The sequence below is a fragment of the Theobroma cacao genome, chromosome 9, assembly GCF_000208745.1.
Source record: "Theobroma cacao cultivar B97-61/B2 chromosome 9, Criollo_cocoa_genome_V2, whole genome shotgun sequence".
NCBI classification, from domain to species: domain Eukaryota; kingdom Viridiplantae; phylum Streptophyta; class Magnoliopsida; order Malvales; family Malvaceae; genus Theobroma; species Theobroma cacao.
In genome coordinates, this window is record NC_030858.1 from 3938259 (window position 1) to 3965007 (window position 26749).

Genomic DNA, 26749 nt, shown 5'->3' on the forward strand with positions numbered 1-26749 from the left:
TCCTAAAGTTTCTAATACTTAATTAAGTATTATTAAATAAAACTGAATGTTGATGGTAGTGCCAAGGGACAACTTGGGCTGGCTGCTTTTGGGGGTGTGATTCGAGATGAGTATGGTAATTGGATAGCAGAATTTTGTTAAAGAATTAGTATTACTTTTTCTTTATCAGCTGAGCTTTGCGGCATTTATTAAGGCTTGACATTGTGTTGGAATAGAGGTCTCAGGAAAATTTGTGTGGAAACTGATTCTATGTTAGCTCTACAAAAAATTTATTCTCAATCTTCTATGTTAGATCCGAATGCTCAGTTATTGATAGGGATTAAAAAGCTTCTTCAACAGAGTTGGGATATTACAATTTCTCACGTACATCGTGAAGCCAATCAGTGTGCCGATTGGATGGCAACACATATAGAGAACCTAGCATTAGGGTTACATATTTTCGACTTTCCACCACATGGTTTTGTTTCTTATTTACTTGCAGACAATCTAGGCATATCATGGCCTAGGATGATGTAATATTTTTTCATCTTTTCCCTTATATATAAAAAAAAAAGTATTACTAAGTGGGCCTCTTATGCTAATGTAAGAAATTGGAGTGGTGAAAACAAATGGCATAGCAGTGTTAAACTGAAACTAAGGTAATAAAGAAGAGAGAATGCTAGAGAGATCAGCCTCGATGAGGCAATTGGAGAAGATACAATGGACAAGGGAAAGGTTACGAGGGCGAGACTTGGAAAGACAAGGGTAGAGCATATGGTAATGAAGGCGTATCGGATACTGAGAAATGAAAAAGTAGATTTTTCTCTCTTTGTGGGAAATATTTATCCACGAACACAATGGAAGGACATCAAGGATTGTTTCAACAGATATAGAGTGGTTGTAGACATTTATTTCCTTAAGACAAATATGAAATAGAGATGCAGGGTATGCTTTTGTTAGGTATAGACATGAGAGGGAGTTAGGGAGGGCACTTAATGCAGGTTAAGGGGAGACAGTTGGTTGTAAAAGTGGCAAAAAGGAAAAAGGAAAGGATCGGGGATGTTAAGTAAAGAGAATACGAACATCATACAAGAATGCCCTTAGGGTGAGATTAGAAATAGGAGCAGAGGGGAAAAAAGAAGGAAAAGTTGGACAAGTCAAAGATGTTGAAGTTAAGCCTGAGGTTAAAGTGGGTGTTGTAAAATCTGAAGAGATCATAAAGGATGATATCCTAAAATGGTCAGAATGTGAGGTGAAGCCAAATGTAAATGATCTCGAATGGTTAGAGTGCTTAGTGGTGGGAGACCAAAACAAGGTCTGAGTCAAAATGGTATTCAAAAAGCCTTGCAATTAAAAGGGGCATGGGTTTAGGTGAGATCCATAAGGTGTGGTTTGATGCTGGTTATGTTTGGAGAAGCTGAGAAAATGTAGTGCTTCATGGAGATGAATAGAAAGATATTTGAGATTTGGTTTGAAGATATCTAATCGTATAAGGAATGGAGGAAAGAAATGAAGCACCTTGTGTGGGTTCGCCTGGAAGAGATACCACTTTCATTATGGCAGAGAGCTACTTTTGAAGCGATTGAGAATTGCTATGGGAGGTTCATCAGTGAAGACGAGGATACTAAGGAAATAAACAGATTAGATTATGCAGTTATACTAAGGAAGTGCCTAACAAACTCAAGATTACATCAGTCAATAAAGTGACGGTGATGGGAGACTGTTTTTGGATCAGAACTACAGTTATTGAGACTGTTGGATTCAGATAAGAGAACAAGAATATTGGTACATGCTAAGGGAAGAAAGAGGAGTCTTCGTATGGATCTCCTATAGCATGGGCGGAGGAGAAAATCGATGAACTTTTTGATAAAGGCAGTCAAGGCTGTAAGGGAAGAGGTGAAGAGTTCCAATCGGATAGTAATGAGTGAAAAGAGAAGTTAGGGACGAGCTACATGGTAGAGTAGAGTAAACTTGCATATTTTTGAAGTCAAACAACTAGGGGGCCCACGGATAATGATGGTGACAACTATGTTAGAATACCAAAATCTAATAATGAAAATAATTCAAATGAAGCAAGTTAGTTAGGAAATGGAGGGAAAAATCGTAAGGCAGCTTAAATAAATAGATTCTGCTGGGTTGGGTTGTGCAGGATGGATGGCTTGTTGGAGGAGGAGAAAAAGTTTTGATCCATGAAGCTAGAGCCTAAGGGAAGTATAAGGTGAACCATGAAAGAAAGGAATGTGTGGATGGGCCAATCATGGATAATTAAAAAAAAAAAGAGACAAATGTTAAGGCCTAATATGGAAGTCACAACTATCGAAAGAGAAGAAGTCTAGAAAACTTACTAGATGAAAAAAGCCCAAGCGAAAGGGTGGGAAAAGTTGTGGGTAGGGGTCTTAAGAACCTAAGGGAAAACTCAAGCAAGGGGAACATGAGCTTTAGATAGGAGAATAATGATGAGAGAAAGAATGATGGACTTAATGAGAAGGATACTGGAATAAGGGATATGATAAGCACCACGAGAGGTGAAAGTTCACGAAAACAAAGATGAAAGTAAGAGGCTAGGGAAAGGGATGGAACAAAATTCAAAAAAGAGGGCTCTAGATGATTGATCTCAAAAATAGGGGCTCAGCTCAAAAGATAGGGAGTGATGCGAAAAGAAAAAGTGGGATACTGGAAGCAGAAGTCCAAGGAAAGGTAACGAGGACAAATAAAGGCGGGATGGGTTAGGGGGATAAGGATGAGGGAATATGTAAAAGAAAAAATGGAATGGAAATGGGTAATAATCAAAGAAAAGATGACAGTTGAGTGAAAAAATGTGGTACAAGTAGCAGGTCTAGTGTACAGAAGAAAAAAAAATCAAAAAAGGAATTAGGGATTTCATCAATAATGACGGAGTAGCTAGGGCAATGGGCACGAATTCTTTCTCAAGATCGAGAAGTGACAATGTCCAATAGGTATCATATTTGCTGAGAGAAGTTGAGATTACTTGGGATTTAAATAGCGATCTGGGGCTAAAGTATGCTACCTGTAAAGAAGCGATCATAAATTGTTTCCATAACATGGAAGAGGGGTATGGTGGAGATAATTTTCTAAGAATGGCTCATGGTGGTTGAAGTATCAATTTGTTGGATTCGAGGGCAGGTGTGTGGCTTCTGAAAGGAATGATTTTAATCATTTGGAATAATATAGGTATGGGGCAGAGTGAGAAAAAAAGGGTAACTAGGAGATTGATCAGTACGGGAAAACCTAATATGATATTCTTACAAGAAACAAAGCTTCAGAAAGTCAAAAAAAAAGTTGTATGAGAGATTATGAAGGAAAGAAGATGTTGAGCGAAGAGTGATCATGGCAAAAGGGAGGTTAAGAAGTTAATAAGTCTATGGAAGAAAATCTTCTTTACCTTGAAAAAATACAAAGAAAATAAGAAAGTCATGCTTTTGTAGAAAGGGTTCGAAGGATCAACGTTAAATGTGGATTTCGTCAATGTGTACGCGTCAAATAAAGAAGTGAGTAAGAGAGAACTATGAGATGAAATTATAAATCAAACAAGGTGTATTGAAGTATAGTGTGTGGTGGGAGGAGATTTCAACACAGTCAAGAATGAGGAAGAGAAAATTGGACAAGGTAACATTGGATGACCGGTAACGCAGTTCAATAACTTATAAATGAGATCGTGTGGCGGATTTGCCACTTGTGGGAGCAAAGTTCACATGGTGTAATAACTGAGAAAATGCGTCATTTATCAAGTTAGATTTTAATAATGTGATTCAAACCTGTCTTTCCTGCTCCTAATCAAATTATTGTTCGGTTAAAGTGGGTTCAAAAGAAGTTAGTTGGGAACTAAAGCCATTTAGATTGTGTGACTATTGATTTGAGAATGAGGGGTTTAAAAAGTTGATTAAGGAACACTGTGGGAAGGAAGAGGATGAAAAAGGGAACATTGGGTAGTTTAAAAAATGTGAAACAAAGAATTAAAGAATGACAGAAAAAGACATTTGGGAAAATCTCTAAGAGGATTTCAAGGCTGGAGAATGAGTTTGGTAATTTTAGTAAGGGATTTTTAGAGAAAGAGGGGGAAAGAGAGTTCAGAGGTAAATTGGTGACAAAAAAGGTAGAACTCTGGAACTTACATTAGGTATAAAAGAAGGAATAGAGATAGAAATCTAGGGTGAGATGGGTAACAAAAAGGGATAAAAATACAAAATTTTCACCAAATGGCATTAACTCGAAGAAAAATTAACCATATTGATAATGTGAAGATGGATTGAGGAGTGGTGGAAGAACTAAAAGAGATTAAGGAGTTATCGCCAAATACTTTGAAGAACAATATAAACAAAAAGGGGTGTTGGAATGAGCTAGAATGTGGGTTACTGAAACTTACTCGAGAAACAACTACAACGCTTGAGAAGCCCGTTACAGAATGAGAGGTTTGGGAGACAATATGTGGATATGAGGGACGTAAAGCCCCTACATCAGATGGGTTTAATATGAATTTTTACAAAAAAAAAAATTAGGATGTGATTAAAGGGAAAGTTATAGAGTTTGTGGTAGATTTTTTCAACTCAAGCAAACTTGGGCCCGGGGTGAATAACTCTTTTGTTACACTTATTTCAAAAATTGAAAATCCAACAAAATTGAGAGACTATAGGCATATAAGCCTTGTTGGAAGTCTATACAAAATCGTAGCTAAATTGTTTGCCAACAGGTTGAAGGCTGTCATTGGTGAAGTGATCAGGAATAATCAATTGCTTTCATTAGCGGCAAACAATTAACTGATTTTGTTTTGGTCGCAAACAAGATTATTGATCTACTCAGAAAGGAAAAAATGGTGGAATTATCCTTAAGGTGGATTTTCGAAAGGCCTACGACAGTGTGGATTGACGATTTCTTGATTTTATTATGATTAAAATGGAATTTCCTGAAAAATGAAGGGGATAGATTAGGAAATGCATTTCCACTATGGGGATTTCAGTGCTGGTCAATGGTTCACTTATGCGAAATTTTAGTATGCAGAGAAGGCTTAGGTAATGATGCCCATTATCACTGTTCCTTTTTAATTTGGTGGCTAAAGAGTTTAGCTTTGTGATGAAAAAAACTGAGGGAATTGGAGTCTGTAGAGGTATTCAAATTATAAGGAATGGGTTTACTGTATTGCATCTGCAATATGCAGACGATACGAAGATATTTTGTTACCTGAAATTAGAGGAGGGGAGGAATATGAGAAAGGTGTTAAGAATTTTCCAAGCCATGTCAGGTCTGAAAATCAACTTTGCCAAGAATAGTCTTATAGGGTTTGATATTGATAAAGCTCTTATAGAGGAATGGGTTGGGGTGGTCAATTGCAAATGTGATGTTCTCCTAAGCACTTATCTTGGGTTACTTTTTAAGGCTAATTTGAAATCTGGTGAGATATAAAGATCGGTTATTCAACGTTTTAAGAGCAGATTGGCAAGTTGACAAACTAAATTTCTATCCATGGGTAGAAGCATCTCTTTATTGATATGGTTGTGGAGGTTCGGGAGAGAAAGAAATAGTCTGTGGATGAGGGTGGTGAGTGAAAAAAATGGAGAGAATTCTTTGTGCTTGCTGCCACGAAAAAGAAATAGCAGGAAAGCTTTCAATGTCTGAAAAAATATTACCAAATCCCTTTCCCTCATTAACCAATTTTTTTTTTTGCAAGTTAGGCCAAATTTTGGTTTTTTCATTGGCAATGGAAAGTGTATTATATTTTGGGATGATGTATGGGTCGAGGAGACATCATTGAAGGAATTATATCTGAGAATGTATGCCTTTGCTAAGAATAAAAAACGAAGGGTAAGAGAGTTTAAGGAATGGGTTAATGGGAGTTGGGAATGGAGGGTGGAGCTCAGAAGACAAGTTTTGGGATGGGAAGAAGAACAGTATAGGAGATTTCTCATTTCTATTGGAGAGTATTTTCCTTGCCAAGAGTTAGGCGACGAGTTGGTGTGGAAGGGAAATGCTAGTGGGATATACACGACTAAATCCTTCTGCCAAGTGATAAGAGAGGGAGGGGGAAGCAAAGAGAAAGTATGGAAGTGGGTTTGAGGAGGGATTGCTCCGAACAAAACTGAAGCACTTGTGTGGCAGTTGGTTCATGGCAAAGCTGTTGTGAAGGCTGAATTGGCTAAGAGGGGGATGATTAGAGTTGTGGATGTTATGTGTCTTCTTTGTAAGATAGAACTTGAAATGGTTGATCACCTCTTCATGGGGTGAGTAGAAGTTTGGGGTTTTTGGATTACATGGAGTCATTAGTGGGGGATACAATGGGCCATGCTGAGAAAGTTTATGGATCTGATGATAATTTGGAACTCTATGGTTACAGGAGATGTGGATGACAAAATATGGAAATTGGCGACACTCATTATCACATGGATGATCTGAATCAATAGGAATGAACTCATATTCTAGCAAAAAGAATGGAACAAAGTTGCTATTTAGGAAATTATTAAACTTAGAGTCGCATTGTGGGAAAATGGTAAATGACCCAATGAATTTATATCGATGCTTAATGTGTTTAGACAACCAAGTGTTAGTTTGAAAATTAATAAGAATAAAATTGAGAGGACTAACATGGTGTGGAAAAAACCTAATGTGGGAGAAGTCAAATTTAATGCTGATGGGACTACAAACGGCTGTCCAAGTGAGGCGGGGATTAGAGGAATTATGAGGAAGGAAGATGGGGAGTGTTTTTTAAGGTTCTCTAAGTATATCAATGTAGAAGACTCCAATATGGCTGAGATTATGGCCATTAAGATGCTTTCAATTTGTTTTTGAATGCAGTATGGTCAAATAAATTTAAAATCACTGTGGAAAGTGACTCTCGGAATGCAATGAAGTGGGTGAATTGACCCAAAAATGCCCGTGGAGGTTTAGGAAATGGGTGTTACAAATTGAAGATCTTAAGAAAAGGGTGAAATGATGGAAAGTTGACCACATTTTCAGATAAGGGAACCAAGAGGCTGATAGCTTGGCAAAGGGAGGCATGTGCAGATATAAAGATTTATTGGAAATCTATAATGAAAACTGAGATGTCGAGGATGAAGAATTAAAAAAACTCATTTCTATGAGGGACATTACGATGAAGATTGCTAGGTGTGATTCCTGGTTTGACTATATGAGTGATTTGTGCTTAGTCTATGGGATTCTGCCTCTTCTATTTGCATGTTGTTAATGTTCAGAATTGGCATATGGACTTGGATTTTGGTTGTGATTTATGTTTTTAGGGATGTATAAATGGGTTTGAGTTGGATGTGGTTGGATTGAGATGATGATAGGATTATGCCATTTTGATCTCAGGGCAACCCTATTTTACAAGTCTTCTTTTGGTGATTTGTGGGCACCTTTATATTGGGTTTTTGCACGTCTCATACTTGTGCGATGGCTACTTATTTCTCGATTGAGCTGCTTTTGTAAAGATTTTGAATGAAATAGATTATTACGTTTTTCAAAATAAAATAAAAAAAACAAATGGTACAGTAATTATTTGATTGCCATCAAATTAGTATCAAACAAAATAATATTTGGTAAAAGTAGCCCATATCCCTTGGAGGATTGTGAGCATGATATGGACCAAACCTTTGTTCCCCACTTGTCAACTAGTACATGGGAATAAAATAATGGGCCATGATTGTCCTCAAATGACGTCTTATTTTTAAATATGATAATTCATATTTTCATGTTTTAATCATATCGACACGAAACACAATAAGATTAATACGAATATTACACGAATAATTATTCGTGTCAGCATCTGAAATATGTATATGAATATATTTAATAACTGTGTAATATTGCGTGACTAACACGTCTATTAAATGTATTAAGATTCTTTATACGACTCGACACAATTAATAATAAGATTAAACATTTAACATAATTTTTTTTAACAAGATTAACACGTTTAATATGATTAACTTAAAATATTTACAATTAAATATAATTTTATTATTCAAATTTAAAATCAATGATTATAAAAATAGTTATAACAAAATAATAATAACATTAAATATAATTAATTTAACATAAATAATATACGTAATATTCATTATCATACTAACAAAACCCATAATTAATATTAAACATATCATTTATACATGTTTAAATACAATTAATTAAACGTGTTTTAAATACGTTAACTGTGTTTGACACAGGTAAGATAGGAAATTTTTGTATATTAACCATGTCGACACGATTAAGATACAAAATTTTCGTATATCAACCGTGTCGACACGATTAAAACATGAAATGCAAATAAAGCTAAACCCAAACATGTTTAAGTTTGTATCATATTATCATGTGTGTCCAAAATTACAAAGTCTACCTATGTCAGCCTGAGTTTAAACCAATATCAACAAATTTGAGAATTCTAATAGGTTAATACTGGTTGAAGCCTCAAAGAAGTATAGCTCGTCAAATTACTTGTCATACCGGAGGATTCTAAATTTATCATTATAGGTATGATGATGATTTAAAGTTATCGTATATATCTTTGAATGAGTGTAACATAATTTATTACTATTAATTTTTTAATTTAATTCAAAAATAGTAAAAAATCAAAGGTAACAGAATATTTCATTAATAAATAAAGAAATATTTATAAGATATTTAACTTTTGTAAGTTTATAACTTTTAAAGAACGAATGATAAATTTGATCCATTATTCTAAGTAAAAATGATACATTTAGATATTTATCTCTAATAAGGAATGAAATTTAGATTTTCCGAATTATTGGACAAAGAGTTATAATTGTCAATGTGTGTCATGCTTGTTTTCCCCAATTATTGAGGTTGAGCATGTATGTCATGTGGGATTGGACAACACCGAACTGGCCAGAATATTGACCATGAGTTTCACACAAACAAATGAAATTATTGGTCTTATCAAATCAAATATTAATAAACATGTCATTTATCTAAAAAAAATTTGAAAATCGACAGAAATTTAGAAAAATTCACCTATGGGGATAGCATTGGAAGGATTTTCATAACTAATGAACTGGATCGATGACTGAGATTATTCATGGCCGACACTATACCCAGGCACTGAGAAAAGTCTTTGCACAGCTGATTTTCTATCACTTAAATATGGACATTTTGATGCACATGAAAATCTTTTTGGTGTTTGGGAGTTGTTACCGACTGAGAAAGTACAGTAAATGCTTAAAATAATAGGGAAAATAAAGCAAAAGCTCAAGGGTAGAGGTTTTTTTTTAAAAAAAGTAATTTTATTAGCACTAAGCACTAGGTAATGTTATTTAAAATTGCTTGGAGTACTGCTGTAATCATTTATTTTATTTAGGAAAAAGAAGCAGCAGACACCATGGAAAGCAAGCCAAGACAGGATCCATAAAAGTGACTAGGTAGACAAAGCAAATCTCCAAGAGAACACTCAAAAATGAGAACGGTCCTCACTCTATTTTCCTTTGTCCTTTTCCAATTCAGACACAGTGATCCAGTTCCAGCAACGTGAAAAGTAATGGAACTTCAATGTTGGGAACTCAAGTGCTCAACTATAAATACACATCAGAAGTAACAAATGTTCCTCAATCGCACTAAAAGATCTCCCATCGATGGCTCCGTCTTGGTTTGTTGTAGCCATAACATGGCTAGCTTCTCTAGCCTTCCTCTCAAGAATTTTCACTAGCCGGCGCAACCAGCTAAAGCTTCCACCAGGTCCCAAACCCTGGCCCATCATTGGCAACCTGAACCTCATCGATTCCCTCCCGCACCAATCTCTTCACAAACTATCCCAAAAATACGGACCATTAATGCAGCTCAAGTTTGGTTCATACCCTGTCGTGGTTGCATCATCTGCAGACATGGCGAAGCAGTTCCTGAAGAACCATGACCAAAATTTTGCCTCTAGACCCCAAACCGCAGCCGGCAAGCACACTACTTATAACTACAAGAATATCACGTGGGCTCCTTATGGACCATACTGGCGCCAAGGCCGCAAAATTTACCTGAATGAGCTATTCAGCTCGAAAAGACTCGAGTCCTTCGAGTACATCCGCGTCGAGGAAATGCGTGCTTTTGTCTCTCGCCTCTATGGATTCTCAGGGAAGCCGGTTGTGCTTAAAGAGCACCTCTCGCGTGCTACTCTCAGCGTTATAAGCAGAATCGTTTTGGGAAAGAAATACTTCAGTGAGTCTGATGATCAGCTTGAAACTTCGATAGTGACTCTGAAAGAGTTTCAAGAGATTCTAGACGAGTTGTTCTTGCTTAATGGAGTGTTGAATATAGGGGACTGGATACCCTGGCTTGACTTTTTAGACTTGCAGGGGTACCTAAAGCGAATGAAGGCTTTGAAGAAAAAACTGGATCGATTTCATGAGCATGTGTTTAATGAACATAAGAGCAAAAAGAAAGAATTGAAGGATTTTGTGCCACAAGACATGGTGGATTTACTGTTGCAACTGGCTGATGATCCTGATATTGATGTTAAGCTCTCTTATGATGGTGTCAGGGGGTTCACTCAGGTATCTATTATGCTCATTCTTTTGTTCCGGAGTCACTTAATTAATTACATAGTTGTCATTAATGAATCAGAAGATCATCATGATCAAAGATAACATCAAGTAAATTAAGTCTCTCAAAGTAAGGGCCCCATCCAACATCCATGGGATGGTTATGGGAACTAAAGTCGTTCTTTGCAGTTATTTGTTTTCTTGGCTCTTTAGTTTTGAGTTTGGTTTCTGGTTACTGTCCCGGTGGTCACACCTCACTTGTTCGAAGCCTTCAATATGCGAGAGTTTTGCATTACTCTTGCCTTTTTCATAGGATTTTGTTTTTCTAGGCATGTGATCCGAATCCAAATCCTCTGCCCCCAATCCGTCAGTGCTCCATTCTGTGCCCCAACTCTCACAAAGTGACGTGTCTATTTATTTAATTATTAATTAATATATGTTCAGTTTTGATATTTTATCTCTTATTTTTTTTCCATATTTTTTTGTTATTTTGAGAGTAGAGTTTAGGTTTTCGTTGTTTTTCTCACACAAGAAAAAATCTTATCTTGCGTCGATAAGGATAAGAAAAGGTAATTTCATGTTTTTCTTACTCAAAAAAATAAGCAGAAGATCATTTATCAAATATCTGTAGATGGAGAAATGAAAGGGGAATAAGAGATAAAAAATTAAAATCAAACATATATTAATTGGTAATTAAAAAAATAAACATGTGAGAGAAGGAGCACATAAAGGGTCACGGATTGGGGGCAGAAGATTTGGATTTGTGATAGCTGATTATACCTGTATTATATGTCTTTGGGTCATTTCATGAGGCAGGGTGGTAGACCAATAAAAAATAACAAATATATTTTCAACTTTTAAATTTTAATAATTGAAAAATATTAAATATTTATTAAACATACCCTTGAAAAAGAAAAATAAAAGTAAGAAGATAGCACTAATTGATTAAAAAAACAGGGCAAGTAGTACTGTCCAATTGTGTAAAAAAGTGAAAGTGCTTTGGACTTCTTTGACAGTAGCTTTCGTCCTTCAAGTTTGGTCCACCGCAGCATGAAACCATTATTTTCAAATTCTCATTATGTTATGCCTGCACACACGTACGTAGCTTGTGATGATGATAAATCCAATTTAATCATTAAATTGTTATGGTGTTCGTATTTCAGAAAAAAGAAAAGAAAAGAGCTTTCTGCTTTGCCCCTCTGCTACTCGATGACAATTTTTCTTGTTTTGTCAATCGCGATCAGGACCTGGTAGCTGGAGGGACAGATACCTCGGCAACAACTGTGGAATGGGCAATCTCTGAACTCATCAAACAACCCCAACTCATCAAAAAGGCAACTGAAGAACTAGACAGGGTAATTGGCAGAGAGAGATGGGTCGAAGAGAAAGACATCCCGCAGCTTCCTTACATAGATGCAATCATGAAAGAAACAATGAGGAAACACCCGGTTGCTGTAATGCTAGCACCACACTTGGCCCTGGAAGATTGTATTGTTGCTGGATATGATATTCGCAAAGGAACTACAGTCTTCATTAATACTTGGAGCATGGGGAGGGACCCGTCGCTGTGGGAGGAACCTGAGGATTTTCGCCCTGAGAGGTTCCTAGGGAAGAAAATCGATGTGAAGGGGCAACATTTTGAGCTGTTGCCATTTGGTTCTGGGAGGAGGATGTGCCCTGGCTATAGCCTTGGACTAAAGATGATTCGATCAAGCTTAGCAAACTTGTTACATGGGTTCAACTGGAAATTGCCTGACAATACTAAAGCAGAAGATTTGAGCATGGAGGAAGTTTATGGATTGGCAACACCGAGAAAATTTCCACTTGTTGCAGTTTTGGAGCCCCGTCTCCCGCTTCATCTTTATAAGATCTAAATCCCACATAAATCCTTCTTCTCAGTACTTTTCCGCCCGGTTTTCATCATATTTCCCCACTTAATGCAGTCTCCTGTGGTAGTATGAGTGTTCTATTATCATGTCTATGTGTCTCTTTAGCTGTTTGATTAGGAAATAAGATGCATCCACTTGAGGGGCTGATGCCTATATTGTATGCTATAATCCTACAACTTTGTGACTAAGAAATATTGCATCCTTTGAATTGAGGCACTGCCAGAGAAATTTGTTGTCTGTAAAAATAGAGTATAATATTTTAAAATTCAGAACTTCTTACACTCTAACTTCAATGGTTCAGATGTTATTATCAAAACGATCATAAGAAACTGGAAACCTGAAACAGATAATAATATATTTATAAAGATCAACATTTTTAGCTACAGTGATTTCCTGCTGGCTGCAGAATCTGCTTGTGACTGCAAATATGTTTGGATTCAAGCCTCTAACCTTGCAATATATTTATTGTGTGTCACAAGCATATTGACCAACAAGCTCTCCTGAAAAATAATCCTAATAATAGCATGATTCAGCAAAAGAGAAAAAGGGCCACCATCTCTGATTGCTACAAGTCAAAGGAATAGAGGAATCACTGTTGAAATACCGGTTTGTTCCTGTCCTTATTTCATATTAAACATATGGAAAGGGTGTTACTGTGTAAGCCTCAGAGTTGCAGATAATTGATGCTTAAAATGTTGGTATCTTTCACCGTCATACTTGTACAGTTGAAATAGAAATGATGATTGCTACAAGTCAACCCATGCAGCTAGGAGTCTATCTGTCATTATTTTGCCATTGGCTAGTAAGGAATTTGATGCCATATCCTGAAACAAGCATATTTTTCGGGATCTGAGTAAAAAGTTTTAATTGATTGACAATGCTTGAACTCTGCACGGCTAGTTTTGGAGCATGCCCTGTTTTCTTCGCCTCTTGAGTATTCATTATTTAAGGCGCTTTGTTGGTTGGTTGACTAAAACTTGAAAAACCAGTTCATTTGATCACTCTTCTCCTTGCATATAAAGAAAAATCACCAACAAAACAAATTGCCAGTTGGTCAGGGAGATTTGTAGCTCCGAGTTCGTCTATTCTTCTCTCACTTCTCCCATTTTTCTTTGTTTTGGATTATTTTTTGTCCCATTTTTAATTAGAAGAAAACAAAAAGGGAAACCAACTTAAAACGGGGGATCCGATGGTATATATGGAAACAATGAATCTTTTCCCTTAATTATTGCAGAGCGACTGCCATGCATAAGGCTGCTACTTAGACAAAATAATTGAGCTATGAAATAGTAGCTTAGTGGGATTTGATCCTTAATAGTATAATCCGCGTTGTTTCAATGCTTAGCTGTATTTGACAATTTTGAATATTTGCTTTTAGATCAACATAGGTTGGTGATTAGCCATTTTTGAACCAGTCTTTTGCTTGATAAACAATTAAACCCACCCCATCCCAGATACAATTTCAAAAACAAAAATTCTTGTATTTGAAAGAATCAATTGAAGTAAACAAGTCTTTGCTCTCAAGAAAAACTTACACCCTTAACATTTGCCGCAGTGTGCAATCCAAGGCAAGCTCTAGTTAAGGCCTATTTACAGTGTGATTTACAGTTGTACTCTATGCTCCCCTAGCTTTATGGTGCAAGGGAGAATTCAACCCATTTCTGGGAGTTTGCTTTAGAGTGTCGCTTTCCCAGTGAACTGGAGACATCCTTGGTGATCTGTTTTGATGCCTATGGCCGTGGTGGAGTTTGTGGTTTTTGTGATGATGATGGCCGTTCTCTTTCTTAAATTCGCATTCCTTAGTGTCCTTGTCCTCCTTCGGCGAACCACTTTCGGTTGGAACCGTATAAACAAAGGGACCAATTGGAATGTCTTCAGAGTCCTGCAGGGGCTCCAAAGTGCTGACCACATCACTCATTTTTGGTCTTTGCTTTGGCCGGTGACTAAGGCATTGGTAAGCCAATGCAGCTGCCTTTCGCGCCCCCATTTCTGAGTATTGGCCTTCCAGTCTGGGATCCATTATCCGGCCAAGTTTCCTAGGATCATTCAACATTGGCCTTGCCCACTCTGCTAAGTTCTGTTCCCTTTGGGAACGGCTCTTGTCTAAAGATCTTCTCCCCGTTAAAAGCTCCAGAAGTACCACTCCAAAGCTATATACATCACTCATTGCCGTCAAGTGACCTAAAACAACAGTTACAATTATATCAGTTTTTAGTAAATCTACAATTCAAAATACGAAAATATGTCAAATTAGCCCAAAAATGTATGAATCAAAATGCTGTACCTGTCATGACGTATTCAGGAGCAGCGTAGCCTTGCGTCCCCATCACTCTGGTGGAAACATGCGTGTCATCCCCTTCCGGGCCGTCTTTTGCCAGACCAAAATCTGAAAGTTTGGCAGTATAATCCTGGGAAAAAAAAACATGTTTGGAAAAGTAACATCAGTATAGGAAGAAAATCTATGTTACAATTCTGATGGGACAAGTTTTGTGCGGTAGATAAGAACTTAAAAAACCGACATACTTACAGAGTCTAACAAGATATTTGACGCTTTAAAATCTCGGTATATGACTGGTTTATCTGCTTGGTGGAGATAGGCAAGACCCTTGGCAGCTCCAAGAGCAATTTTCATCCTTGTCGCCCATGGAAGAGAAACTGAATATCCTGCAGGCAGGAGATTGACATTAATTTCTTTTACTGTTTTGTATGAACAAAATTTTTCAAAAACAGAATGGTAATTTACAGAGGGAACATACTTCTAAATAGCTGATTCTCCAAGCTGCCCCTCGGCATATATTCATATACCAGAAGCCTATGTTCTTCTTCGCAACAATATCCGATCAGCTTCACAAGATGTGGGTGCCTCAATTGTGCAAGAAAGATCACTTCAGTCTGTTCCAGAAAGAAACATTTATTAATCAATAAATCAAACTTTCCAGTCGAAATAAAGCATTAGGAGAGATGGGAATTCAGGAAACTGAACAATTGATGTCCTAACGTAAGCAATATATCAATTGAAAAGACTCACCAACCACTCTCTATGCCCTTGCAGGCCTTCTAAATCCAGGAGCTTAACCGCCACAGGCTGAGCTTTCAATCCAGGCCTAACCTTGTCATCAATGAAACCTTTATGAACCGGTCCAAACCCACCTTCACCCAGAAAGTTAGCTGATGAAAAGCTCTGGGTTATCACCTTTAGCTCCCCAAGCGTAAAAATATGAAGGTTTGAACCGGCAAGCGATGTAGACAGGTCCTCCGAAAGCATTGAGCTGGGATAACTTAAGTCTAACATTGCAAGCCTGGCAAATGAACTTTGCTTTGCAACTTCCTTCTTAGGCTTGGGCTCTGGTTTCTCAACACCCTTGGAACAGCTCGGGATGATGGATCTCCAAGTAATTTTCATCACAGTCATTTTTTTTTTCTGAATCTAGTATATTTCTACAAATTCACTTCTTCAAACTTGTATCGACGTATATAGGATCTAAAAGTAGAGGATTATCCGTGGTTGGCGATAGCCAACAGCTTTTAGGTAAAGATTTGAAAGAACAAAGAAGACTAGGTTAGAAAAATATCAGAGGACGGTGAAGAAAGAGCAATGGTTTGGAAGGACTTTAATAAGGCCTGCTGGGAGAGGAGAGGGAAGGCTAAAGATTGGAAAATATTCAAAGATCGAATCACCAACTGCTCTGAAAAACTAGACACGGGGAGAAAGAGGTTTGCTTGCAACTCCTTTTTATCTCGTTTCCAACACCCTTTGATTTTTTCTTCACATAATTCTATTACAACATAAAAATTGGAATTCTTCCACGGCTTCCACCCTTTTTATTTCTATCTATATATATATATATATAAGATTACAGACATTATTATGCCATTTGATTAACGGGGGTAAACCGAGTCTGTAAGTCCACAAAAGTTGGTTCAATACAAAATGACGCGGCTGCCCCCCCTTGACTGTCCCCTATTTCTTAGAACTTTGTTTTTTTGGCCTTTGGAATGTTCCGCCTGAAAGCACATTCGATTATTCAAGACTCATTTTCATCCAGCCATGTATCGAAAGTGCTTGTCGTATTTCCAAAATTGACTCCTTGGTAACAATATTCTAAAATGAATTCAATGTGTGGGTTTTTTTTTTTAATATAAAAAAGAAGAACCGTTTGGTAGTAATCAAGCAGAGAACAACAGCTATTACACACTAAAATCAGCAGTCAGAGGACAATGTCCATCAAATTTGAAATCTAGGTTTGTTTACACTTCGTAAATTGCAAGGAAAATAAAAAAACAGGTTGGTCTGCCTGCAATATTGTCTTCTATCTTCTAGAAGATTTACTTGTATTATAAATATAGTATTGTCTTTGTTTAGATGGCTGACATGATGAATGTGTTTTGTATGCATGACGATTAAACCACAGGCGGATCATCACAACCGCGTGAACTGTGGACTTTTCCCCCCATCCTTTAGATTGGATGGTCATGATTTTTCCTTGCAGTTGACCTTGGATGGGTTCACAAAGCTGGTGGGTGATGGGTCAGCTTATTATCTTCCCATAAACTTTGTTTAATCCTGTTCTTACTTCTACCCAAAATATTAAAAACGAAAACTGCCAATGAAATTGGACCCCTCAATCCCACTCCAAAAAAAAGAAAATCCTTGGCAGTGGCCTTGTTAAGGGTCACCTCTCACCTACACTGCCATCCATGAAAATAATTTGCGCCAATATGATAAGGATTAAGCTGAGAGGGACTATGCTTAAGAAAAAGGCAAAAGGGGCCATGATTCACGTCTCCATCCCTATATCCGTGAAAATGAGGGGGCAAATTTGTCAAAGAGGTAGTAGGTGTGTGATTTGAGAGAACAATTCGTGGTGCCGTCAGCTTGAGGGAGAGTCAATGGGCAATACTGTCATTTGAAGTAGACAATTACGACCGCGTTTTGCATGAATCAAAGTCTTTTTGGACTAGATCCATGTGAGGAAAATACAAACAAATAAATAGTATTAAAGAATTTTCCCCCAAAAAAAATGGTATTAAAGAAATTAAATATATTAGTATTAAATTTGCATATTGCATGGTTATTGCTTTTGCTGATTTTTCTTCCGCCCCGCTTATTCACTAATTCAAAACAACTCGATCAAAGTAGTGCTTTTTGATTGTGTATTAAAATACGTGTTGGTTGACATTTAGCCGAAAGGGAGAAAACTGGGAAGAAGCTGTGGCTATTTTAAATTATAGTACAAATTTAATGTAAATGGATTAATTAGAAAGGTGTTGTTGCAGGTGAATTTTTTAATTACTTGGGAAAACGACTGTTGTTTTCCTTCAAAAGGTCGTCTTGTTTTTCATTGACAGCTTGGGATAGACCGGCAGCATAGCGTTTTGAAGTTAGTAATTGGCAGTAAAATTGCTGTTTTAACAGTTTCTTTAAAGGTCAAAAAATAATTAGGATGAACAAATCAATCAAACTACAACCACTTCATATGGAACTTCACCGAACAATTAAACACCCAAGCTTGGAATAAAAAAAAAAAAACTTTTACGCCCAACATTGACTCTTCAAAGTTTCTCATGTACATAGGATTAATTTGTCATCATCACTGCTTGAATTATCAAGAGTCGAACAACAAACTAATAGACTAAGATTAGAGATTTAAAAATAATTACATCAGGTTAATGGAATGAAAAGTCTCAGGTTCAGTACGAAATATATGTCAGCTGGTTTGACATTTTGTCCAGGAATCTTTACATCTTATCGTACTGTGCCAGGTAAAACTTGTCCGATTATTTCTATATTGGAGAAAAGATTCCCTAAAAGATAAGGTGATTAACTGAGGAAAAATGAAGCTAATAATCTGCACGTGACAATATAAAACTTTTTTTCAGGTGAACTACCGAAGACATTGATGTTAAGGTTTAACTTCTGGGCTCTTTTAAGTAGCTTTAAAAGCAACCAAAGAAACAAAATCTGGGTGGTTCGGATATTTGAAAATGAGGGGAAGGAGTGACCTTAAAATAGAACCAAGTGTGAAATATGGCCGGGGTTTTGTAGCTACGTACGTAACAGGGCATGAATTAAAGACGTGTTAGAAAACAATTAAGAGAAGGAGAAAAATACGAAGATCCAGCAGAGAACAGGGGGAGATGAGACCTCCTGCGGAGTCAAAGTCAACCGTTTCGTGGCGCTTAGTTTTTATTTTGAATGGGCGTTGGGTTTTTTTCTGACTGATGCAAATAAGGATTTGGCTGTGTGAGTGGAAACTCTGGATAATTGCTTCTGGAGCCCCTCAACCCGGGTGAGCTTGGCTTTCTCCTAAAGCGCGTGTGTGCAGCAGTTTGCCAAAGACGAGAGAAAAAGTAATACCTAGTACGACTAGTAACAAAAATGCCGCGTACGTGCAGCGATTGCGGACCCAAGTTTCGTGTTGCTTCCTCCTTCGAGTTTTCTTTTTTCTTTTTAAATCTTTTATCAAATCATATTAATAGTTTATTTTTTATTCTTTCTCTATCTATTTCGGTCTCTCTACCTTTTTTTTTTTTAAATTCCTTTGATCTCCATTTTGGTTAATGATGCCAGAGGCAATATTTATTTATTTATTATATTGTAATATGACAATATGTACGAATTTATTAGGTGTACCAAGCTTCATGTAAAAAGAATTATATGGTTGTTTAATAACATCATGGACAAATTTATCTGAAAAATAATTAAACAGATTTTTCTTTACGTAAATAAATTCTTGATGTATAGAATTTATTCGCCTTTTCTTATATATAAAAGAAACTTTTTTATCCCGAATTCAGTTCATTTTTTGTTTAGTTTCGACGTGTACGAAGAGTCTTTGATTGAGCCTTATCGGTGGTTTAGATTGGGCTCTTGGTGGCTCCATTAAGTTTTAAGTCTTTCTTACACAGTTTATATCGGCCCAGATCAAACTAGACTAATCAACTAGGTCCCATCTCTTCGAATTTGGATCCATTCTAGCATCATCCAGGAACCATCCTGTCACCATAAAAGGCCGATGGTTGTCATCTCTTAATTTTAAAATTTATTATTATTATATATATAATTTAAGATATATAAATTTATAATTTTGTATAATTACCTTTTAATGTTTTTCATGTAAAATCTTAGATATGTCAGAGTTATTGTTGAGAAAAAAGACCAAAGAAAATAAATTTCAAGAGTAAATATAATGTTATATATTACAACTTCTAAACTGCTTTGAGTAAATTAAGATAACTTGATTCTAACCATTTGCATCAAATGCATATGTATTGGTGATAAGCCTAAATTAAATTTTTAATAAGCCTGGTTTCAACTTTTATTTCTATGGCTAAAATATTAAAAAAGGCTTTTGTACTATCTCAATTTTTTTTAGATATGTTATATTCTTTGTTATACCTAATTAAACCATTAAAGTATTATTTTTTTTATTTTGTATGAAAATCATTAAAATCTATTATTATAACCATATTAATGTCTACATGGTTCATAATCTTTGTCAAATTAATCTTCATGTAACAAAATATAAAAATCCATACTAAGTTGACGCTTACATGATATATCATATTAGTGTCTATAAAATTCCTTTTTATTACATATGTATTAAGTAGATATTACATCTACGTATATACGACCATGATAAATAAAAAAAAAACTATGGAAAAGATAATTTTAAATTAGATATGTTATATAGGTAAATGAGTTATATATAAATAAAAGACTAATCCTATTCATAATCTAACTCTAACTATAACAGTCTAACTAGTAGATTCTATAGGAGCAACAACAGCAAGGGCATGAATGTGAGGAAGCTCGTTGTATGTATTTGTAGTAGAATTGGGAAATAACTCGACGGATGGGTTAGTGGCAAGAACACCACGAATATGAATATGAGGAAGCTCATCGATAATATTTGTAGAAGAATTGGGAAATAACTCAACAAATAAGTCAGTGACAGGAATATAAGAAAGTTCATCGGAAGTATTTCTAGTAGAATTGGGAAATAACTAAACAGTAGGAGCAATACGGGCAAGAATATGAAGAAGCTCATTGGAAGTATATGGAGTAGAATTGAGAAACAACTAAACACATAACACAAACGGTGGTTGAGGTGACAATCTATGGCCCGTTGATGTCAAGATAGGAGGCGACGCGTAGGAGAGAAAAGCTTCCAATGCGTGGGGCCCGTGCAGTGTCGATGTGAATTCAAAACGACTGGAAACTCGTGAAGGTCAAGACGATTTTTCAGCTATGTCAGGCAGCAGAAACTCTAATATTGTAAATCTAAATTACGTATCTTAAGTATATACATAAGACTAGTCTTATTTACAATTTAATTTTAACTAATTAATAATATTAAAATTATAATCTAACTAGATAATAGTATTATATAATAACTCCAATTAGATAAATTTTATATAATTATTTTAACTAGTACTCCTAACAATAAAAATTTGTCAGAGAAAGTTAAATAAAACAGAAACATCATCTTTGATCTTCTAATCGCATTTGGTAATCGATATCCGTCCCTTCCAATCTTGTACAACCATTATGTTCTTTGGCAGCTGCTAAACATCAGATTCAGTCGCTGTTTTTATGACCTTAAAATCAAACTTACGTAACTCGAATTGGCCAATCCAGACCATTTTCAATGGAGAAAAAAAAAAAAAGAAGCTTATTGGGCCACTTGACAAAATTACCCCACATCTTGGAGAATGAGGAATCCAGAAATGCTGAGTAGTACCCCTCCCCCCCAGTCCACTCTGCAACATGCAAGTGGCTGACTTTGTTGTCCAACCAGATCATTCGAGATAATTAGCCTGGACACCTTGGTATTCTCCAACAGCAAAATATCTCCTCTACTGGCCCCCATCTCCTTGTCCTTATATTTCTTTCGTCTAAGCAAGAAAAGGTCTATCAACTTCAATATTTTCAATGATCAATTATAATGACTTGTGACGCAGGTGAGAGATATTTATGTACATATATAAAATAAAATCCTTTTTTCCTTCTTGGTTGGGGGGGGGGGGGGGGGGTTGGGAAAACAACAAAAACAATAAAGAGGAAGGAGACAGGAAAAGGTAGGCATCAACATTGGATTGTTTTTGTATTTACTAGAAATTCATTTTGAAGCTTTGCTGGGGAGTGATGGCCTGGGGGATCCGATCTCAAAGCATCTGGTTACGTCTTTCTTATTATTGTTTTGTTCTTCTTTATACTTCAGAGCCAGTGCATCAACACGCAAAGCTTTGCTATTTGTTGGGTACAGGCTCCTCAAAGCTAGCATTATCCTCCTAACCACCACGTGCTTTCATTAATACTATAAAATGCTCTTTATTTTAGCATTTTGTGGCATAATATTTTGGCATTTTCTTTATAAATTAGTTAAGATAAGAAATGGATGCTGCACGTGTTGGTCAACAAAACTAATGCTATAAATGTTGCATACAAGTATATTCCAATCAGAGTTAATAAGGAAGAAAGAAAAAGAACCCAAAGTTTTCTTTTGGAACCCAGAAATATTTCTATGTAGTTGTTATAAAGGTGTTAAATAATTATCTAATCGAAATTATTTAAAAAATTTTAAATTTTTTAAATTTTATTATTTTTAAATTTTTTATATTTTATTTTAAATTAAATAAGATGATTCACTAATTAATCATTATCAAAATTTTATTTATCATTTTATATCATATGAAATTGATATTTCAATGTCACATGATGACATAACATGTGATATTTTTTACTCTCAATTTGAGATAAAAATAATAATTAATATTTTAATTAATAATAATTAATTAATTATTAATAATAACAGTTCATTTTGTGTGATATAAAAGAATAAGAATTTAATTAAGTATAATAAAAAATAAAAATTTATTTAAAATTTTGAAGTATTATGCTTTTGTTTTTAAAAAATAAGATACTAAAATTTTTTTCAGAAGTTTACAGCAAACAAACATGACAAAGCGGTTAGAAGTTTGATAGTAGGACGTAAGGAAATACGTCAGGTGAAGTATACTACGCATATGTGATAAGAGTAGGCCTCGGCTGTGTAATAAATTTGGTATCTTCAACTGTGTGCAACACGACATGACCCGCAACATGATTGCCCTACTATTGGTCAGGGAAATTTATTTATTATTTTGCCCCACTGGCCAATCCTATCATCCTAATTATTCCGAATCACCAACCACTACTGCTTTAAATTTCTCTCCACAAAACCTGAAACAGAGAAACAGAGAGAGAACCAACAAACATAGTCATGGCTCGCTTGACGTTGTTGTCCTCGATCGTCCTCCTGCTTTGCTCCGCCGCCGCCGCAACAATCTTCGAGGACTCCAACCCCATCCGGATGGTTCCCGATGACCTCCGTGGCTTTGAGTCCTTTGTTCTCAGTGTCCTCGGTCACACGCGCCACGCTTTCTCCTTTGCCCGCTTTGCTTACAGGTAACCGATCATTTAGTTATCTTAATTTTTTCATTTGTTTCCCAGGGAAAAAGAAGCGTGAAAATTGAGATGAAATTTTGGATTTTTCTTATTGGGTTAGGCATGGGAAGACGTACGAGAGCGTGGAGGAGATGAAGCTTCGGTTTCAGATTTTTAAAGACAATTTGGATTTGATCAGATCCACTAACAAGAAGGGATTGCCTTACACTCTTGCTGTTAATCGTATGTACTCTCTCTCCCTTTTTTTTATTAGTTTGAAGTTTATGTCGGTTTATATCAGCGGCCTGACGGTGAATCAAAGGTGTCGGATTCCGGCACCTAAATGATTCGGTGATTTCTGATACTAACTATATGAGTTGACTTTCTTAAACTATGATCTGGGTTCAGTTCAGTTCAGTTCCAGTATGTTTGGTTACAGCCAATTCTAGCCTGACACTTTAGCATTAGAGAACTAAACTTACTTGGACTTGATGAAAGATGAAAATTGTCAACAGATGATGTTGATTATTGCGCTTACGCTTGATCTTTTCAACGAAATTAGCTAATTTTATTCAATTTTTTTTTAGTTTATGATGAACTATCTTTTTTTTCCTTTTGTTGATTTTTGTTTATTGATTCAACGATGCAGAGTTTGCTGATTGGACCTGGGAAGAGTTTCAGAAACACAGGTTGGGAACTGCTCAAAACTGCTCTGCTACCACAAAGGGCAATCACCAGCTCACTGATGTCATCCTTCCTGAGTCGGTACTTTCACTAATAAAACCCTATGAGTACCAAGATTAAGAATTTTTAACTATCCTTGCATTAAAATTCATTGGATAATCTCCTACATAATGAAGCCAGCAATCACTAATGAATTCGCCATGCAACAAGTTGTAAAAGATAGTAAGGTGGAATTTGCTAAAGTACTAAGACATCGTGGATGTTCTATAAAGCTTTTTTTTTTTTCTTAATTGGGAGAAGGGAGATTCGAACCCTGCTCTTTACGTAGGGGATAATGCACCAACCAATGAGCCAAATGCTCGGGTGCGTGGATGTTCTATAAAGTTTCATTGGTAAAATATTAAGGTTTTTGATTTGGCTAAAGTGATACTTGGTGTTGCAGTATTTGTAATTAAGCATGTAACAAGAAATATACGAGCCAATGGCAGAAAATATATGAAGTAACAATTAGATCTGACTTAATCGGTAACACTTCTGCTAAATGATATTCTACAGAAAGACTGGAGGGAAGTGGGCATAGTCAGTCCTGTCAAAAATCAGGGCTCCTGTGGATCTTGCTGGACATTCAGGTTAGCTTTTAGTTATGATTAGAAAATGCTGCTTACCAAGCTACTAAGTTTAGCTTTTAATTATTAAGTTGTGACATTTTACATTTGCATGTTTCAGTACCACTGGAGCTCTTGAGGCAGCTTACCATCAGGCATTTGGGAAGGGAATCTCCCTTTCTGAGCAGCAGCTTGTTGACTGCGCCGGAGCCTTTAATAACTTTGGATGCAATGGTGGGTTGCCATCCCAAGCCTTTGAATACATCAAATATAATGGTGGCCTTGATACAGAGGAGGCATACCCTTACACAGCAAAAAATGGTGAATGCAAATTCTCATCTGAAAATGTTGGGGTCCAAGTCATTGACTCTGTCAACATTACCTTGGTAAGTTCAAACACCATTTCCCTTTTGTTTCTCTGGTATCGCAGTTTATATGATCATGTGCTTGATGTCAAATATGCCTTGTTTTTGTGGGATAAAGCAGAAAATAGATGACTTTACTTGTTCATGTGGCTGAATATGACTGGTTTATATGGGTTGCCACTGGCTATTTATCATGCCTGTTTTACGTTATCAGTATATGTCTAGTTCAATTTGAGTGTTGGCTAAATCCAAACCTGACCAATGTTCAACCCCAACGAGTGTGTTTATCTCCATTGTTGGTTGCTTTTCAGTGATCCAATTCGAAACAGGTCCATTTACACATAATTGGCTATTCTAATTTGTGACCCTAGCTAAATATTGGAATTCAATTGCATCTGAAGTCATAAAGAAATGCCTTGTGAATCTAGATATATAAATTACATATATCATCTTTTGGGATTTCCTAATCTGTACAATCAAACACAGGGTGCTGAAGATGAATTAAAGCATGCAGTTGGCTTGGTTCGGCCAGTTAGTGTTGCATTTGAAGTTGTCACTAGTTTCCGATTTTACAAGAATGGGGTTTACACCAGTGACGTATGTGGTAGCACTTCCATGGTAAGTTATTATTATTATTGTGCTTTGGAGTTAGAGAAGCTTATTTAACTGGCAAGACAAAAAGATCTGTTGATCAATTATGTTATGAAGTTATAAAATTTCTATATGTGGCCAAATAGGTTCAGTTTGTGGTGAGGATTTCATGGCTTGATATGATTTCTTAGAAATGCAAGTAGTGCCAGCCTTCCCTGCCTTTTTAGTAGTTGTAGCAGAAATGGTTTCAAGATTGAGCTGTGAAAACAGCATAAAACCATAATGGATTCATCATTCATGACCGTGTTCTTCTAGTCAAAAGTGGATCAAATCATAGTCAAGATATGCTAATAGGATTGGCTAATGTCTACGTATGCATATAGGTGTGCATGTGTATGGTTATTCGCCATTTGGAATATGATGACAATTCTTGTATATTGTGCACATCGGTACCGCCCATCTATGTGATGGATTGATGCGTTCTTACTAACTATGGACTTACGTGGCAGGATGTGAACCACGCCGTTCTTGCAGTTGGGTATGGAGTTGAAAACGGTGTTTCATATTGGCTCATCAAGAACTCATGGGGAGAAGATTGGGGGGATGATGGCTACTTCAAGATGGAGATGGGGAAAAACATGTGTGGTAAGTCTCAAGTCTCAACCTCGTTGGATTGTTTAGTCAAAAAAAGATGCCTGGATTGAACTATGTCAAATAATTCAAATGTTGAGAATTTACTAGTCTTCAAAGACCACCCAGATTCTGAAGTTGATCATGAAGAGAAATTAGTTGATTGGATATGGTCCTATGAAAATTCTTCAATTTACAGTGAATATCTTTTCTGAATTAGGACAATAAAGCTAAGAATTCATCTGACTGAAAATTTGAATTGTAAACAGTATACATCAAGAACTTAATTCCCTTATACATCCTCCAATTTGGTTGCAGGTGTCGCGACATGTGCATCATACCCTATTGTCGCTTGATCTGATTGAAGAACTCTATGGATTAGGTCGGTGCTTTGTGTTAGAGAAGCCGTCTAGTTATGGTCTACAAACGTTGTAGTTGGTCCATCTCAAAGGTTGAGGTTATGGCTTGATGTACAATAAGGTCTTAGACGCATACTTATAAAATGCAAACGGGTTGTACACAACAAAAGACGTAATGTAAAGTTTATCTATGAATGATCGTTGTGTAATCACTTGCAAACATTGGAAATCAATTTAATATATTTAATATCCTTTTATATTCGCTCAAAGTAGCCACCTACTTTGCCTGCATACAGTTGGGCAGGAAAGTGTGCTTGTCTTTCTCCTTCAATATGAAGCTGGAGACATTCTTGAGAACTTTAATGCATTTACACGTGCTGTGTAGCACGATAGAGCGAAAAGGCTGGTAATGTTTGTTTGTCCAATTAATGTTTGATGGCTAAATCCCGCTTTACCCAGTTTCCCTGTCTCTTTCTCAGGGATTGCCAAATATCCAGTACTTTCTACAGCCTTTGGGACCTTACCTTCCACAAGGGCACTTTTGATGCCAAGTACAAGATCAAGAATTACTGGGTTGGATTATAAGTTAAAGTCCCCTCTCCTCTGTTTGGCGCAGTGCAAAAGATATTTTTGTTTTGGCTAAAATTGCAAATAAATATCTTATAGACTAGACGTGCCTCCAAGAGTTTTTTTTTCTTCACCAAAATTTCAGCCATTCATGTCTTATA

The 26749-nt window shown here is 36.3% G+C and overlaps 3 protein-coding genes across 3 annotated transcripts; 2 read left to right on the forward strand and 1 right to left on the reverse strand.

Moving 5' to 3' along the window:
* Nucleotides 9402-12637, forward strand: LOC18588274 (flavonoid 3'-monooxygenase). The gene is made up of 2 exons (XM_007012566.2): nt 9402-10481; nt 11714-12637. Exons 1-2 carry the CDS (start codon nt 9573-9575, stop codon nt 12341-12343), a joined length of 1539 nt encoding a protein of 512 aa, XP_007012628.2. The 5' UTR covers nt 9402-9572; the 3' UTR covers nt 12344-12637.
* On the reverse strand, nt 13819-16181 carry LOC18588275 (serine/threonine-protein kinase At5g01020). The gene is made up of 5 exons (XM_007012568.2): nt 15387-16181; nt 15115-15250; nt 14886-15022; nt 14643-14766; nt 13819-14539 (listed from the first exon to the last, which is right to left on the reverse strand). Exons 1-5 carry the CDS (start codon nt 15768-15770, stop codon nt 13974-13976), a joined length of 1347 nt encoding a protein of 448 aa, XP_007012630.1. The 5' UTR covers nt 15771-16181; the 3' UTR covers nt 13819-13973.
* Nucleotides 22507-26282, forward strand: LOC18588277 (thiol protease aleurain). Its single transcript, XM_007012570.2, has 8 exons — nt 22507-22808; nt 22909-23030; nt 23437-23552; nt 24027-24100; nt 24198-24462; nt 24928-25059; nt 25542-25677; nt 25981-26282. The coding sequence occupies exons 1-8, from the start codon at nt 22624-22626 to the stop codon at nt 26016-26018; spliced, it is 1068 nt and encodes a 355-aa protein (XP_007012632.2). The 5' UTR covers nt 22507-22623; the 3' UTR covers nt 26019-26282.

What these genes read in the sequence shown, in the direction of transcription:
- LOC18588274 (XM_007012566.2), top strand. Translation starts at nt 9,573, where the DNA reads ATGGCTCCGTCTTGGTTTGTTGTAGCCATAACATGGCTAGCTTCTCTA. An exon ending in GTGTCAGGGGGTTCACTCAG is followed by an intron (nt 10,482 to 11,713) that starts GTATCTATTATG and finishes AATCGCGATCAG; the next exon opens with GACCTGGTAGCTGGAGGGAC.
- LOC18588277 (XM_007012570.2), top strand. Translation starts at nt 22,624, where the DNA reads ATGGCTCGCTTGACGTTGTTGTCCTCGATCGTCCTCCTGCTTTGCTCC. An exon ending in TTACACTCTTGCTGTTAATC is followed by an intron (nt 23,031 to 23,436) that starts GTATGTACTCTC and finishes TCAACGATGCAG; the next exon opens with AGTTTGCTGATTGGACCTGG. An exon ending in GGATCTTGCTGGACATTCAG is followed by an intron (nt 24,101 to 24,197) that starts GTTAGCTTTTAG and finishes TGCATGTTTCAG; the next exon opens with TACCACTGGAGCTCTTGAGG.
- LOC18588275 (XM_007012568.2), bottom strand. Translation starts at nt 15,770, where the DNA reads ATGACTGTGATGAAAATTACTTGGAGATCCATCATCCCGAGCTGTTCC. An exon ending in GGAGAATCAGCTATTTAGAA is followed by an intron (nt 15,023 to 15,114) that starts GTATGTTCCCTC and finishes TCCTGCCTGCAG; the next exon opens with GATATTCAGTTTCTCTTCCA. An exon ending in CAAATATCTTGTTAGACTCT is followed by an intron (nt 14,767 to 14,885) that starts GTAAGTATGTCG and finishes TTTTTTTCCCAG; the next exon opens with GATTATACTGCCAAACTTTC.